Below are 17413 nucleotides of genomic sequence, written 5' to 3'. Positions count from 1 at the left end.
TGTCACTATTGTATAATTTTTTTAAATATATTTTAACTATTTTTTTAAAATCTAATAAATTTTCGATCTTCTAATACATTTTAATTTTTAATATTTCGTGACTAAATATTTAACTTCCATTATCAAGTAATGTCACAACGTACATTTAAGTTTTACAATAAAATTGTCACTATTGTATAATTTTTTAAAATATATTTTAACTATTTTTTTAAAATTGAATACATTTTCGATCTTCTAATACATTTTAATTTTTAATATTTCGTAACTAAATATTTAACTTCCATTATCAAGTAATGTTACGACACATTTAAGTTTTACAATAAAATTGTCACTATTGTATAATTTTTATAAATATATTTAAAAAAAAATTTTTAATCTAGTAAATTTTCAATCTTCTAATACATTTTAATTTTTAATATCTCGTGACTAAATATTTAACTTCCATTATCAAGTAATGTTATGACATACATTTAAGTTTTACAATAAAATTATCACTATTGTATAATTTTTATAAATATATTTTAACTTTTTTTATATATTTTGCAATTGTTTCCTCAATATTTTAATATATTGTAATAAAATCTTTTTTTAAAAATCACAGAGAAGCTGCTATGATTATAATATATATATGTGTGTGTGTGTGTGTGTGTGTGTGTGTGTGTGTGTAAGCTTGCAGTGAACTCGTGACATCAGAGGCGGCGCTACACCTTCCAGTTCATTGAAAATCTGCAGCACCTCAGACGCGCCGAATAAATTTCAAAGTAAAAGTCCCTCATAAAATATAATGAACCCCCCGCCCACAAAACCCAAGGACATTTCACTCTCACAACTGTGTCAATACGTCTGTTAAACAATAAAACATTCAAATATTTACCGAAGCCTCATAACACAACAACTAAGTGGAAATTATACGGATATGTGAAGGTGTGTCTCCTTTCGCAACCGGAAACGGTGCAGTGTGTGTTAGTGTTAACACGTCAGTACAGATGAACTCATGAGTGAAGCAGGCCGAGAAGTTTCAGGTCAGAAACACACGGGATTTATCTGGATCCTGGATGTTGATTGTTTAATTACGGTCAAAAGGCTTTATCGATACATGATCAGCGCAGGAACGCGTTTGGAGAGTCTCAGCGGCTGTTTTAGGGAGTTTTGAACAGGCGGAGCGGCGGCGGCTTCTGCTGGTGGAAAATGCCTCTGTTTCCATGGAGGTACTGAAACATGATGCTGAAACATCATAATAACATTTAAATGTGCTATATCCGACGTCACAGTTGCTTTTAATGCAACACTTGACATTTAGAGTCTTTGAATAGGAATTCATCTCTCTTTGCTGCTTTGATGTACTCATGTATCATAAGTAATTCTTGCTTGCTTCAAATAAATGCTGTTCTTTTGAACTCATTAATGAATCCTGAAAAATGTGTCACTGTTTCTATAAACAAATATGAAGCAGCAAAAACTGTTTTCAACATTGATAATGAGAGTAATAAGAACCAGTATTAATAGTTGAGCAGCAAATCATCATATTAGAATGATTTCTGAAGGATCATGAAAATTCAGCTTTGATCACAGGAATAAATTACATTTTAACATATATTCAAAATAGAAAATGGTCATTTAAAATTGTAATAATATTTCACAATTTACTGTATATATAATATATAAGTTGCTCAAATAAATGCAGCCTTGATGAGATATGAGACATATTTAAAAATTCTAAAATATATATATATATATTGTGTATATATATGTAATGTGTGTTTGTGTGTGTGTATATATATATATATATATATATATATATATATATATATATATATATATATATATATATATATATATATATATATATATATATGTGTGTAATATAATAGTTTATAAAAATATTACAATAAAATCATCCAGTAGACTGTGAAAGTCATGGAAATTCACTGGTCATAAAGTGTGGAAACTGTTTGTTTACTGTAGTCTTTCAGAGACTCTTGGCAAACACCTTCATGAAGCCTCTTAATTACAACGCTCTGAATTTATGTTTGGACGCTTTCCATCTTTAATGAAGTGTTCAACTAGTTCTTATAATCGTCGACTAATCTGGGGTGTCAGGTAACGCAGTAGGGCACTGGGTTTGAATAGGGTTTAGTTTGTGGCGCATGAGGCGATCCTGCTTGCAGGCGAGCTCTGTGCACAAAGACCTTCTGTTGGAATGGGATCAGACTCCTGGGACGAGACCTGAGGAATGCCCAAACGACACACACAAGAACGTTCACAGTATTATGCAGCAAAGTTACACTTGATTTATTTCCCAAAGATTCCCGTGTTGCATTTCGACTAGGTTTGTTTGCAGAAATGTGACATTTTGGTGTTCTTGCAGATCTGGAAATGCATAAAAATAAATAGCATAATTTTGTTTATAATCTACTCTGTCTCTCTTCCCTTCAGTTTGTGTTTGTGTGCGGCGCTGTGTGTTCTGCCGGCGGTGCGAGCGGACGCTGAAGATGCTTCACTGCTGGACGGCTGGCAGGATGTGTGGCTCTTCCGCTTGTTCCTCAATGTTTTGGGCTACGCCACCATCATCATCCCTGGATATTTCCTAATCAGCTACTTCAAACGAATCAATTATCTAGAAACAGGTTTGTTGGAGTTTCTCACTTTTAATTTCAACATTTACTAATGCTAACAACTAATGTTAACATAGATTCATAAATACTGTAAAAAAAAAACTAATTGCTCATTGATAGTTGAAGGGGTCCTGTTGTGCTTTTTTCCATCTTTCTTTAGTGTGTAATGTTGCTGTTTGAGCATGAAAAAACTCTGCAAAGTCCCTCCAGCTGGAGTTATTTTCTATATCAGTGTTTCACTGTTTCTGAACTCCCTTAAACGCCTCCATTGTAGTCTTGAGTTTTCTTCTGGGAACGAACACGTCACAATATTCCTCATTTAAATAATTAATATGCAGAATAAAGGGGCGGGGCCTGGTTGAGTTGGTTAGTAGTGTGTTGAAACTGGCGGTTATGGTAAGGGGCGGGACATTTCCCAAACACACTTAACCAATCACAACACACTGCTCCAGCCGACCAATCAGAGCACAGTGTGCTTTTCAGAAGGAGGGGCTTCATAGAGACAGGAACTAAACAGAGCGTTACTGACAGACTGAGAAGAGAGGAGCTGCAACAATGGAGAATATGAGGAAAATAATGTGTTTTTTGAACATTGAAGCATGAAAACAGATTCTAGTAGAGCTTAAAGGGTTAGTTCACCCAAAATTGAAAATTCTGTTATTAATTACTCACCCTCATGCTGTTTCACACCCGAGAGACCTTCATTCATCTTCAGAACACAAATTAAGATATTTTTGATGAAATCCGATGGCTCAGTGACGCCTGAGCAATGACATTTCCTCTCTCAAGATCCATTAATGTACTAAAAACATATTTAAATCAGTTCATGTGAGTACAGCGTAGGGCTGGACGATTATGGCCTAAAATCAAAACCTCGATTAATTGAACATTTTACCTCGATTACGATTAATGAACGATTATTTTGTTTCTGTTTTTGTAATTTTTTTTTTTTTTGCCCTCATAGTTCACTGACAAGGTTTGTAGGCTACTGTAAATATGCTTGACTATTATTATATTTTTTCCTATTGAAAGAGCGATCTGACATAGCTCACTATCAGCAGTTAGTCACTATCTGCTCGTTTTAAATCAGATAGCACAGTACCAGTGCGTAATGAGAGCGATTGCGTGTGAATTAGTCATACTGTCTCTCTATTAATTGTGAAGCTGTGGGTTGTTAATAGTTCCTTCAAAAGTAGAAAAATAAATGCTTTAATAAGTTGAGCTTCTAAGCTACTTTAGTGATAACTCACAGGACAGCGCTGACAACTAGTATCTGCGTTTCTCTCTGTGCGCGCGATCTTCACGTTTTGTGCAGCTACTGTTTGTATGAGTGTTCATGCCATAATGCAGCTGCGCGAGCACGGTAGCTCGATATAATAATACACATCCGATCGTCTAATCGCTTGAATGTCCAAACCATAAAATAAATACAACTGACAAAGTTTAGGGAAGACGCAAGGCTCACCGCTCGCGCGCCATCACTATGTGTTGAACCGGCGTTCACCTCCGTGTTTTGCTTTTATGCCACTGACTGGACAGGGCAGAGTCACGTGCTGTGTTTTTAAGGGGGAAGGATTAAAAAAACGAAATAACCGACATGGGAAAATTACGTCGGTTAGAGGTTCTGAATTTCGGCTTCGATTACTTTTCGATTAATCTTCCAGCCCTAGTACAGCGGTTAAATATTAATATTATAAAGCCACGAGAATATTTTTGGTGCGCCAAAAAAATAAAATAACGACTTATATCAAAGTCCCTTTAAGACAAGTCACTCGGCGGCCATCTTTGAAACGCCTCTCGGGCATCCTGGGCATCATGCAATCTCTTTGAATGGGGAAACATCAAATTCTCCAAAACTGTTTGCCAACCTTACGATTAAATTTCATATTTGAAATCACCAATGAAATCTAACAACAACCGGCTCATAAATTTAGTTTCTAAACGCTCGAATCATGACAAAAAAACTGTATTTTTCAGGCTGGATCAAGCTTAATGAGCATGCGCAGACCTAAACTCTTTTGAGGCGCGAGTCTGACTGTTTCTATACATGGGTTTCATGTGACGTCACTGTATTCTATCGCCGCCATATTTGGGACCGGTCACAGCTGCGCGCCCTGTTTAAGTCTATGGTGACAGCAGCTACAACTACCAGAGGAAGGCCAACGAAACGCTTTCAGAAGGTTCACAACAAGTTTATAATATATCTTGGATATGTGGTGCTGTTAGCCGTTTCAACAGTCGTCAGAACTACAAATTTATTTGATCCCAAAGTAGTTAGATCGGCAGAATTATTGGCTTCATTCAGAAGGGACCACACCACTGGCAGCCAAACAGCAATGCACAACATTAATAACTGCTGGGACTGTCATTTACGTAACATTATAACGAGGACACTATTGTAATAAAATGTTGTGAATTCTCTGTGTTGTTGTTTCAGCGTGTTGTTGTGGTAAGAGCGCGTCGACTGAGTTAAACATTGATTACATAACTTGTTCAAACTTCACTTGTGCATTCGCGTCATTTTGTACAGATAAAACTTATTAATTTTATTAAGTATAAATATCTGATTATTCTCATAAAGGATGTGTTTCGTTGAGGTAAATAACCCACAGAGCTGATGATCATCTATAGCTTCAGTGCGAGCGCTCAAAAAGACAAAACATTAATATGATTGGGACTGTCTTCTTCTTATACATGATATTATAATCGTATATACTTGTAAAATAACGTTGTGAATTATTTGGGCTTATTTGCTGTGTTTCGGAGTTTCAATGAGGTTACTTCAAGTTCATCTGTGCGTGATTTTGTGCAAATACTAGTTGTAATATTATTTTTATTTTGTATTAATATCTGGATTATTTTATATAGGATGTGTTCCGTTGATTAATTAAAAAGTTGAAAGTTAATTAACTTTCAGTTTATGGGTTTTTTTATTCTCTTCAGCTTCAGCGTGCGCAGCTCAAACAGCAATGATTAAGTCATTAAAATGTTTAACGTTACTACACAGTATTATTAAAACTTTAATATTTCTTTTAGAAAACGAATGCATTATTTTTAATAACTAGCTCTTATATTCTAGTATTATTTTCATCAACACATAGTTTGATTAATAATAAGGATCATGAACAATAACAGATTTTTTTTTGTATACAATAACATCAATAACAGATTCATTTTGATAACAGTATTATTTGAGCTGCGCGCGCTGAATGAACACCCGTAAACTGAAGCGCTTTGCTAGAAGGTTAATTAACTCAACAGGACACATCCTATGGTAATTCATATATATTTATACAAGCTATACATAAAATTACAACTTATATTTGCACAAAATCATGCACGCATGTACTTGAACTAAGTAATGTAGTCAGCTGGTGTCGTGAATTTGTTCATCCTGTAACACGCCGAAACACAGCAACTAGAATTCATAATATTTTCAAATAAATCAAATAAATTTGAAGTTCTGACGACTGTTGAAACGGCTAACAGCACCACATATCCAAGATCTATTATAAACTTGTTGTGAACCTTCTGAGAGCGTTTTGTTGGCCTTCCTCTGGTAGTTGTAGCTGCTGTCACCATAGACTTAAACAGGGCGCGCAGCTGTGACCGGTCCCAAATATGGCGGCGGGCATAGCGGAAGTGACGTCTTTGAAACCCATGTATAGAAACCGGTGATTCTAACGGCCGTTGAATTGACGCGATGACTTTACCAGTTGGCGATTGGCTCTTATTTAGAAGGCGGGACTTATTCCGCCATATTGCGCGTTACACTTTCTCCCATTCAAAACAATACGAGTGACACGACCTGTGTTATTTTATAGTCTTTGCTTATTTAGTGATGGCCAATTTCAAAACACTGCTTCAGGAAGCTTCAGAGCGTTATGAATTAGTGTATTGAATCAGCAGTTCTGAGGGTCAAAGTCACGTGATTTCAGCAGTCTGGCGGTTTGACACGCGATCCGAATCATGATTTGATACGCTGATTCATAATGCTCCGAAGCTTCCTGAAGCAGTGTTTTGAAATCGGCCATCACTATATAAGTCGTTATTTTGGCACACCAAAAATATTCTTGTCGCTTTATAATATTAATATTGAACCACTGTACTCGCATGAACTGATTTAAATATGTTTTTAGTACATTAATGGATCTTGAGAGAGGAAATGTCATTGCTGGCTATGCAGGCCTCACTTAGTCATCAGATTTCATCAATAATATCTTAATTAGTGTTCTGAAGATGAACCAAGGTCTTACGGGTGTGGAACAGCATGAGGGTGAGTAATTAATAACATTATTTTCATTTGTGGGTGAACTAACCTTTTAAAACAAAGTAATTTTAATTTTAGTTAATGCATTAACAAATATTACTTTTTAATGTAAAGTGTTACCAAATTTTTATTTTTTCCCACTTATAATTTTATACATAGCTGCTTGCACCAAAATGCTCATATTTTGGTTTTCATTACCACGTTCCATCCTCTCAGTTAAGAAAATTTGTATTTCAACACAGCTTAAGTTCACCTTCACGATATTTGATCAACCGCCGTGACTGTTTGCAGAATGTGCTTGACAAACCTGATTCTTGACATACTGCTCATGTTTCTGTAGGCCGCGGGATTTGCTTTCCTCTCATAAAGACGTGTGTGTTTGGGAATGAGTCTAAAACTGGACTGCTGGATGATGTTTCAACGGCGTCCAGAACCGACTCTGAATCCAGTTCATCAGCTCGACAGGCCTTCAAATTGATCTTCTGTGCTGCTGGACTCCAGGTAACGTCCCTGTGTTACATGTTAATTTGATGCCACACTAAATAATTTAACTGTGTGCATAAGTTAAGTCTTCATCTGTGCATCGTCCAGGCGTCATACCTGACATGGGGCGTCCTTCAGGAGCGGGTGATGACACGGTCCTACGGCGCCACGGAGGTGGAAGGCAGCGGCGAACGCTTTAAAGATTCCCAGTTTCTGGTGTTCATGAACCGCATCCTGGCCTTGACGGTGTCTGGACTGTGGTGCGTCCTGTTCAAACAGCCCCGCCACGGTGCGCCCATGTACAAATACTCCTTCGCTTCACTGTCGAACATCCTCAGCAGCTGGTGCCAGTATGAAGCGCTCAAATACATCAGCTTTCCCACACAGGTACAGCATTGCATTCTGGGTACATTAGCAATATGAACATATGGTCATATTTCAGTGCAAAATCAAAAGGAAAAGAAAAGTATATCATCCAAAATGTACTGTTTTTTATGGATACTTACCCTAAATTCTCATTTACAATAATGCAATTATTTGTTTCATTATATGCCAACGGTGACCGTTCAAAAATGGGAAAAAGCACATTTTCATGTCTTTTTTTTCCAAAGTTGGCATGCCTGTAACTCAAGAAGCATTAAAGATGTCTTAATAACCTTTTAGCTTTTGGTTCTTAACAAACTTTTCTTTTGGTGTCTTAATTTTAAAGGCCCTTGATGGTTCAATCCCAGAGATATTGGAATCTCAATATGGCTCCAGGGAATAAATTGTTGAATTGCACACATTTTCACTGGTCAAAAACCAAATGTGGGTCACTTTGCATACAGCTGATACTTTTTTCTTTTAAAGAGGAATATCTGAACAACAACAAATGTTAAAACTGGAAATGCATCTTCTTTCCTTCTGTCAAAACGACTGCGTTGAACATACCAGTTTTAACTACATTTCAGTGCCATTAATACACTGAAATGGTCATGTTGAGGCACATTAACTTGCTCGCAATAGTTTATTTGTAAGATTTTATGTTTGAATCAGTTTAAAGGAAATTTGGAAGAAGGGTTTTTTTATTTTATTTTAAACTGATTCTGGATCTACCAAGAGTTAGTAGACCTGGGGAGAGCAACCGCACCGCCATAAGAGGCACGAAACTTTTAACTCTTGGTAAGAACCAGAATCTAAAAGGATATTGAGATATCTTAAATACTTCTTGAGTTCTTGAGAAACTTTGGTAAAAGAATATCTGTGGTACTCAGACAGGAATGTTGATCTATTTTGATAAAGGCAAACAAGATATACAAGAACTTCTAGTGTCAACATTATTTCTTCAGACGTTCCTCTTTAAAAGAAAAAAGAATCAGCAAAGTGTTACCAATTTACTCATTGACCCACACTGAAATACCCATATTTCTGGGATTGAACCATATAGAGCCTTTAAAATGAAGATACTAAAAGAAAGCTTTGTTAAGAACCAAAAGCTAAAAAGATATTAATATATATCTTTAATACTTCTTGAGTTGCAGACATACCAACTTTGGAAAACAAACCAAGAAAAGGTGGTTCTCCCCATTTTTGAACGGTCACTGTTGGCAAATAATGCTACAAAAATAGCTAAAGTCAACAGATTTACTAATAGACCTACCAATCTCTGTGTAAAATTAAAATAATGATGCTGCCATCTTTCTAAAGTCATTTTAGCCCACCTGAAATTTGGCTCCAAATCTCAGGTGAAAATTGTAATTTTGACCCCCTCTACAAAATGGTCGATTACTCAGTAAATGTTCATCAATATTTTGGCTTTCATCACTATTTATGTTAGTCTTTCTTAATTTTTTGTAAAAAATTTTTTTTTTTTAACACAATTAAAAATTTGAGTCAGAATGACCTTTTTTTCCCCATTATAATGTATAAGAAACTCCCAGTATTCTCAGTTGTGATATTAATTAGATACTCAGTAGTATAATTGCTTTTTTATATATATATTTACTTTTTTTTTTTATTAAAGTTTAATTAAATTTATTATTATTATTATTAATTATAATCATGAAGGCAGTATAACAAATATTACCAATGATGATAACAAAATACAATTTAAATATATAAGTTTTTTTTTTTGTGTAATTCCCATTATTCTCATTTGTGATGCCTGTTACTCACAAGTGTAATTACACAATTTTTTTAATTAACTAAAATTAAATAATTAATAAAATGTTGTAATTTAACTAATATCTTTTTTTAAATTTACATTTTAGAATGCTTTTAGAATTTTTTTATTTTTCAGTTTGAAGTCGAGATTTAGTTTTAGAATTTTTTTCCAAAAATAAAATTTAAAAACTTTTTTTTTCTTTCTCGCCATGAATATAGCCGGTGTAACTGGTGAAGCATTAAACTATAAACAAAAAAACAAAACATTTCAGTTATAAAAATTGTTTGTTTTTATGGTATGCGTCATGTTAATGTGAATTTGGGCTTCAATATCTTAATGTAAGATATATCTTTTTGATTTTGGGTTTTAAAAGTTAAATACAACCTAGACATGTTAATGACAGCTTTTGTGAGTTTCACACTAATAACAAAGTTATTTAGCATATATTTTCATGTGTTTGATAAATCCATGCTATCACACAATATATCTGTGTGCCCATATCGGTGTCAGACAATATTTGCGTTTCTTTCAAATCTAAGTGAAAGCAGATCATATCAGTGTTTCATTGTACCAGTTCAAACAAAACTAAACTAAGCGAGACTTTTCATGAAATGTTATTATTCACTAATAAAATTGGATTTATTATTTTGTTTTAAATTATATTTTGTTTAAAGTTCTGCATTGGAGCTTTAGCGTGTATTTATTTGAACACATTCTTAAAATATAACTGATTAAAACAGAATTTAAACCATATAGATTTGTAATACACCGCGTTCCAAATTATTATGCAAGTGACATATCAGTAAGATTTCAGTAGAATAAACATTCAGATTTTAGATTTTCTAAGAAAATGTTTATTTATCCATGTCTTTTTAGATAACTGGTATTAATCTCAGACAAAATAATTTGCCAGATCTATGGAAACCCTACTTATAGGTTGTTCCACATTATTAAGCAAGTCACAGTTCTCATGCAATATGGGGAGGAAGAAAGATATTTCTGAAGATGAAAAGCATGAAATGGTGCAATGTTGTGCAAAAGGCATGAAAACAACTAATATTGTGTGAAACTGAATGGAGATTATCAAATTATCATAAGATTTGTGAGTGATTTAGAGCACAGCAGAACTCGGTCAGATAAAGGCTTATTAATGAAAGTTCCTGTCAAAAAATTTTATTTTATTAAAAGGGCAGCTATAAAAAAGCCAGTGTTGAGCAGCAAACAGGTATTTGAAGCTGCTGGTGTCTCTGGAGTCTCAAGAAGCTCTCCATGAAGGCTGGCAGTTGTGCGTAAAGATGCATTTTAGCCAACACCTCACCAAACCTCACAAAGAGAAACATTCACAGTAGGGTTTCCACAGACCTGGCAAATTATTTTGTCTGAGATTGATACCAGTTATCTAAAAAGAAATGGATACATAAACAAACAAACATTTTCTTAGAAAAACTAAAATCTGAATGTTTATTGTACTGAAATCTTACTGATATGTCACTTGCATGATAATTTGGAACATGGTGTAATCATAATAATGGTTACTGGTCATGTGCTTTCTGGTGACTTTTTTTGACTTTGAAATGGAGGTGTTTTTTCACTCACGATTGTGTGTGATTGATAGCTCAGCTTGTTGTCAAATGTTTTCGTGATGTCTTCATCACAGGTGTTGGCCAAGGCCTCTAAAGTGATTCCCGTGATGCTGATGGGCAAGATTGTCTCGCACAAGAGCTACGAGTACTGGGAATACTTCACCGCCGCGCTGATCTCTGTGGGTGTCAGCATGTTCCTGCTGACCAGCTCCACCGGCAAACATCCGTCCACCGTCACCACCTTCTCCGGCGTCATCATCCTCGGAGGATACATCGTGTTCGACAGCTTCACCTCCAACTGGCAGGACAACCTCTTCAAATACAAGATGTCGTCGGTGCAGATGATGTTCGGCGTGAATCTCTTCTCCTGCCTCTTCACGGTCGGCTCTCTGCTGGAACAGGGCGCCTTCTTCGACTCGCTCGCCTTCATGACGCGCCACTCCGAGTTCGCTTTCCACGCCGTGCTGCTGTCCGTCTGCTCCGCGTGCGGGCAGCTTTTCATCTTCTACACCATCGCGCAGTTCGGCGCGGCCGTCTTCACCATCATCATGACTCTACGGCAGGCCATCGCCATCCTCCTGTCCTGCTTCCTCTACGGTCACGCCATCACCATAGTGGGCGGCTTTGGAGTGGCCGTGGTCTTCCTCGCCCTTTTCCTCCGCGTCTACGCCCGCAGCCGCATGAAGAAGACGGGCAGCAAGCGGGTGACGCAAACGCCGGTTCAGAAGGTCTAGATGAACAGCGGTCGTTCGGATGTGTACAGATGCCACATTTTCGTGGTTTAATTCGTCTTTTTTTGTTTGCTGCAAAACTGTGGGTTTGTATTTTGTAAGGTCAAAAGGTACAGAAAGGGATTACGCTGTATTTCAAAGGGATTTTGGCTCGGCACTTGGTGTTTTTGAGTGGGAAATGACTTCATGAGCCGTCGAGTGAACACGGACTGGTCAGTGAGTGCTGAGCCTTTGATATCTTTGTAATTTGGTACTGAAATACGTTCAGTTTTTCTATTTAAAGTTTGCTTTAAGAAGTTGTTCGAGAGGAATACGAGATGTTGTTGCGGTAGAGATGCTTTAGGAGCGTCTGTGCCACTTGTCTACTTACCCATCCATCTATTCTCATCATATCTGGGTCATATTTCACTACAAAAACAAATAGAATCTAATAATAAAATGTAGTAAACACACAATAGTGTAGCCTTTTTTCAAGAACCATTACCCTTTTTGCATTATCACATTATTTTCATGAAAACTAAGCAGATTTTCTGCCCAAATCATCTTATTGTTATTAATATTATTTTTTATTATTTGTATTATTTTTTTAAAATATTTTATTATTATTATTAATACAATAATACATTATTTTTCACTGTTTTACCATAAATAATTATACTGTAATGCAATATTTTTATTTTTGTGTGAAAATGCGACTGAAGAATACATCCTCAGTGTCTACGTTTACATGTGCACCAATAATGCGATTATTTCAAATAATCAGAGTAAGGACTCAATCGTATGCACTAGGGCTGCACAACGATTAATCGTTTGCAAAATAAAAGTCTGTGTTTACGTAATATATGTATGTGTTCTGTGTATAATAATGTATATATAAGTACATGCACATACATGTATATATTTAAGAAAAAAAAATTATTTATATATAAAATGCACCCTCATAATTCGATTATAATGGGTTTTTGGCAATATTGCAATTAAACTTAAAACTTGGATCAAACTAATGGGATTAAGCTCATAATTGGAGTAACTATAGTTGCATTAAACTATGTGGCGTATGCTGATTTTAATCGCAATAAACAGGCATGTAAACCCCTTAATCGCATTATTACTGATCTCACCAAAGTGCGCATGTGCTCGGACGTATGACGTGTGTTGTAAACACAACTTCGTGAATGAACTCCGTGACATTATTCTGAAGTTTTTCATCCACTCCGAATCGAGAGACGGTGTTAAATTACCTCATGCTGCTTATTCATTTTGTCGTTGCCAGAAAAACGCCTAAATGGGTTGCCATTGTCTGTGTACAACTCTGCATAGCCTCATGAAATGCGCTGATGACGTGTGATATCTGCGCAAGCGGAGGTATGGAAATGCATACGTTGACAGGCAGGTAGGACATCATATCATTGCATTCGGACCGTTTGCAATGATCTTTTTTTTTTTTTTTTTGTCCTGAGACTTCCACAGAAGATATGTGTACATGGTTTAATATCTAGACCACTTCTATTATTGATTGCTATCAGGATGTGAATAACAAAAAGTGTTTATGGAAATAGTTGCCTACCCTACCTTTAACACAGTTATCTTCATCCATAGACGGTGCGAAGAACGCGACGGCAGCGTAGGTAACTATTGTATGTCATTGTAACCGATTCAACCTTTAAGTCTGTTACACTGTTCATCACGGCATTGAATAATATCCATTACGTCCATAGAAATGTGTTTTGCATTTGACGTAAGTGGATTAAAACCAGTTTCACCTACCTACTGTATGCGAGTTCATCATTTGTGCATTGCTTTGAGTTATGCGAATAATTGAATTCTTAGCGAATAATCAGATTAATGAAAATTTAATGTAATCGGTAGGGAAGAGTTTGGCTCTTGTCATGTAAACATCTTACTGCAATGAAGTCCTTACTCTGTTTATTCTAAAAATTGCATTATTGGTGCTAGAGCTGCACGATTAATCGTTAAAAGATTTCGATTCAAACACTCACGCCATCTTATTCCTCAATGACAACGATTCGCCTCTATTAAACCTTTGACAAGTACGATCACAGCGAACATTCAAGTCTGCGTTCTGATCCAGAGAGATCAGTTGTCCTTGTCCTATAGATATGAAACAGAAGTACTGGGATAAAAGTTTATAGTTCGGATATAAACACAATCAAAATAGAGTAAATCACCTTTTGAAAGTAACTTGGCTCTTCAAATAAAGATTATCAATTACATAGTTACACCAGTAGGTGGCGAGAAGTGACTGTTAGGAATGTATTTATTGAATCATTCATTCAAGAGATTTGTTGATTCATCCAGTAAGGTAACAAGTGAAGTCTTTATGAGTGAGTCATTGAATTATTCACTAAATGCGATTTTTTTTTTTTTTTTAAATAATACATTTAAATTAATTACATTTTTTAAAATAGGCTAGACTGCAGCAATTAATATTTAGTCAAAACCTCTAGTAAATTTTGTTTAGTTGTTTATTTCAAAAGACGTGGGAGAATCTATTTTAAACCAAAAAAATCATGATTCTCAAATTATCCAGAGTCATGCAGCTAACTATCAACGAATCTGGCAGTTAAATGGCTCATATCTCAAATGTTTTCCCCCCCCGTCTTATTCCGGCTGTCAGGTGTGCTGTTGTTGCTGGTTATGTGGCGTATCCGTCATATCAAACCAGCATCCATAAACCACCAGTGCCTGTTTGATAAATCTGAGGAATAGGCTTTGTGTAGAATCATTTAAAAGCACTGATACAAACTGTGTTTACAGCTGTTTCAAATAGTGAATATGGCTAGTTTGGGTTTTTGAAATGAACACATCAGTCCTTGTGTAAGTCAATACTTTTGTCTTTTGATTTTGGGGTGAAATATGAGCTGAACCAGTTCTTGACTGGTTTTACGAGATTCACTCTGAAACACATTTTTAAGCAGGTTTGACTGTTTGAAGACGGACGGTGTCAGGTGTGTCTTAAAAGCATTTTTATAACACCTACCCTTATTATGACATTACAATCGAACATGTTAAAGGCAACTATGCACTAAAGATGTCATTTACTTTCCCTCATGTCACACCAAACCCGTATTTCTTTTCCATAAAGTAACCACCATCATTTATGGACGTCTTGTATGGCTTCTTAGAGCTTCGTTGTGTTGGAATAAAGCATGACTTTTCTGCCTAATTCTGCCTTTTAAGTCATACGAGATTAGAATGACATGAGTATCGATGACCGAATGTTCATATTTTGCTGAACTGTCCCTTTAAGAGGCGTGGCTTCTGTCAGTGGAGTTTGTGGAACAGGATTGTTCGGCGTTTTTCCCGGTTCGATGAGGAAGACGCTGAAAAATGTTTGTAAGAGCCTGAAAGGGAAGTTCCACACTATTCATATTTCTATTAATTATCTACCATTACAATATATACAGCTTCAGTAAAAGCCACCAATCCAGTTTTACAGTGTGGTACGGTTCACACACGTGTTTATTTTTAGGGTTTGGTTGAAGGAGATTTGAACAAATTTGCTCTCGAGCTTCACAATACTAATGACGTCTTGTGACAACCTTTTTTTTTTTTTATTATATTGAAGGTTCTTCTTAAAGAAACTACCTAATAATAACCTTTTTCTTTTTGGTCAGGGGTTAAACTTTTTTTTTTTCTTCATTATTTTAAAGTTTATTTTCTGTTACTGTTTTTTATTTGCATGTGCAATAATAATCTGCCTTCTATCATGCTTGTTTACCAAAATATTAAGGTGAAATCTCACTCCAGAATCTACATCCTTTCACATGTTACAGAAATATTTTTAAACACTAACCAGGAATAAAACTAACCTTAACATTTTACAATGAGGTCCCATTAGTTAAGTTAGTAAAGGCATTACATAACATTAACTAACAATGAGCAATGCATTTGTTACAGTATTTATTCATCTTTGTTAATGTTAGTTAATAAAAATACAGCTGTTTATTGTTCAGGCCCATTAAATGATAACAGATACAATGTATTTTTAAATGTTTAAATGAACATTACCTAAGATTAAATATGCATTAAAAGTATTTTTCATTGTTAGTTCATGTTAAATAATGTTACCTAATGGAACCTTACTGTAAAGTGTTTCACAAATCATCCCTCCTGTTGAAAATTAAAGCATTACTTATTATATTAGTATTACTTATATATGATTAGTAAAGCATTACCAGGTGAACCTCATGAAAAGTTTAGATTGTTTATAATGAAAATTAAGCTTATTTTAGGACCATCAAGAGTTTTTAGCATTATGACATTTTCATGACATTTACCATGTGTTTTTTTCCCCTCATTATTCTCAAAAGTGATTATATGGAAGCTTGTTTATGACAAAGAATAAAATAGGCCATTTTTAATCTCGCAATTGAGATTAAAACTCACATAAAATCTGAATTTCAAGATATAAACTTACAGTTGCGATGGGGAAAAAAAATCAAAATTACTTTTATTTTTTATTTGGTGGCAGAAACAAGCTTCCATATGATTCTCATACAGGTACAGCAATTTTTAATTAAATCAGAAAAATTAAATGTGAAATTTAATATATATATATATTTTTTTTAATTAAACTAAAACATCAGTACTATAAACCTTTCATGTACTTAAATTACAGTATTTTTCACATTATTGGGAAGAATTCTGCTTTATTGTCATGAAAAACTTAATGCTCCTAAATTACCTTTAGGGAAAAATTAATGTCTGTTTTTTCTTTTTGATTTTGGGGTGAAATATGACCTGAACATGTTCTGTGAGATTCACCTTACCAGACTGCCATGAGGTTTTGTTTTCTGTCCTCTGTAATATTAATTTCTTGTAAAGGCCCATGAATGTTTTGGAGGTCTTAATGAATCATTTGTCTGTCAATCTGATCACTCAGATAAATGTGTCGTTTCCTGCCTTTTAATGTGAAGGATGTGTCTAGCCACCTAATTAATAGTCTTATTAACTTTGTTTTAGGGTTAATTTGTTTATATTAGATTAAATTAATTTGATCACATGACCAAACTGTCTCAGATGTGTGTTTCATCCTCGCTTTCCTCGTTTTTGTTCTGGTTCCTTGTACTCATGATGATGATGATGATGTTAAAGTCATCTGCACTGCTAAATTACATCTTATTTTACACGTCATGAAGAGTCTCTTGAGTTTGTGTGTTAATGAGGTCTCTGATATAATATTGAGCTGCAAGCTGATATAAACAAATAAAAGCAGAATCCATCAGTTACAGTCATTTGACCACAAATTCAATCTTGTGCTTGTGTTATAAAAGAAATTTTCAATAACATTGCCAGTAGGAAGATTCAAATCTCAGAAACTGTGAGTAACTAGAAAGGTATACAAAAATGATTTTATCGTAGTCAGAGTCTCTCCCCTTTTTATGTAATTTATCAGATGATGAGTTCACTCGAAACCACTGCCTGTGTCGGGGACGTTTATGCATGCCTGGTTTCGTACACTAAAAATATTGTGTAATATATGATTATTATTATTACGAAATTGGTGTAGAAACCATTTTCACTTAGAAATTGCTAATAAATTTCACAAACAATCCCTTTATTTT

The 17413-nt window shown here is 35.1% G+C and overlaps 1 protein-coding gene across 1 annotated transcript; it reads left to right on the top strand.

The window, feature by feature from the left end:
- Window positions 1-798: 798 nt before the first annotated feature.
- On the top strand, window positions 799-16982 carry slc35b2 (solute carrier family 35 member B2). The gene is made up of 5 exons (XM_048207793.1): window positions 799-1208; window positions 2437-2627; window positions 7226-7386; window positions 7477-7755; window positions 11169-16982. The coding sequence occupies exons 1-5, from the start codon at window positions 1189-1191 to the stop codon at window positions 11826-11828; spliced, it is 1311 nt and encodes a 436-aa protein (XP_048063750.1). The 5' UTR covers window positions 799-1188; the 3' UTR covers window positions 11829-16982.
- Window positions 16983-17413: the final 431 nt, after the last annotated feature.

This window comes from Megalobrama amblycephala, linkage group LG11 (assembly GCF_018812025.1).
Source record: "Megalobrama amblycephala isolate DHTTF-2021 linkage group LG11, ASM1881202v1, whole genome shotgun sequence".
Lineage (NCBI taxonomy): Eukaryota > Metazoa > Chordata > Actinopteri > Cypriniformes > Xenocyprididae > Megalobrama > Megalobrama amblycephala.
The sequence above is the reverse complement of the archived record's forward strand: the minus strand, read 5'-3'. Positions and strand labels throughout refer to the sequence as shown.

What these genes read in the sequence shown, in the direction of transcription:
- slc35b2 (XM_048207793.1), top strand. Translation starts at nt 1,189, where the DNA reads ATGCCTCTGTTTCCATGGAG. An exon ending in ATGCCTCTGTTTCCATGGAG is followed by an intron (nt 1,209 to 2,436) that starts GTACTGAAACAT and finishes TCTTCCCTTCAG; the next exon opens with TTTGTGTTTGTGTGCGGCGC. An exon ending in TCTGTGCTGCTGGACTCCAG is followed by an intron (nt 7,387 to 7,476) that starts GTAACGTCCCTG and finishes TGCATCGTCCAG; the next exon opens with GCGTCATACCTGACATGGGG.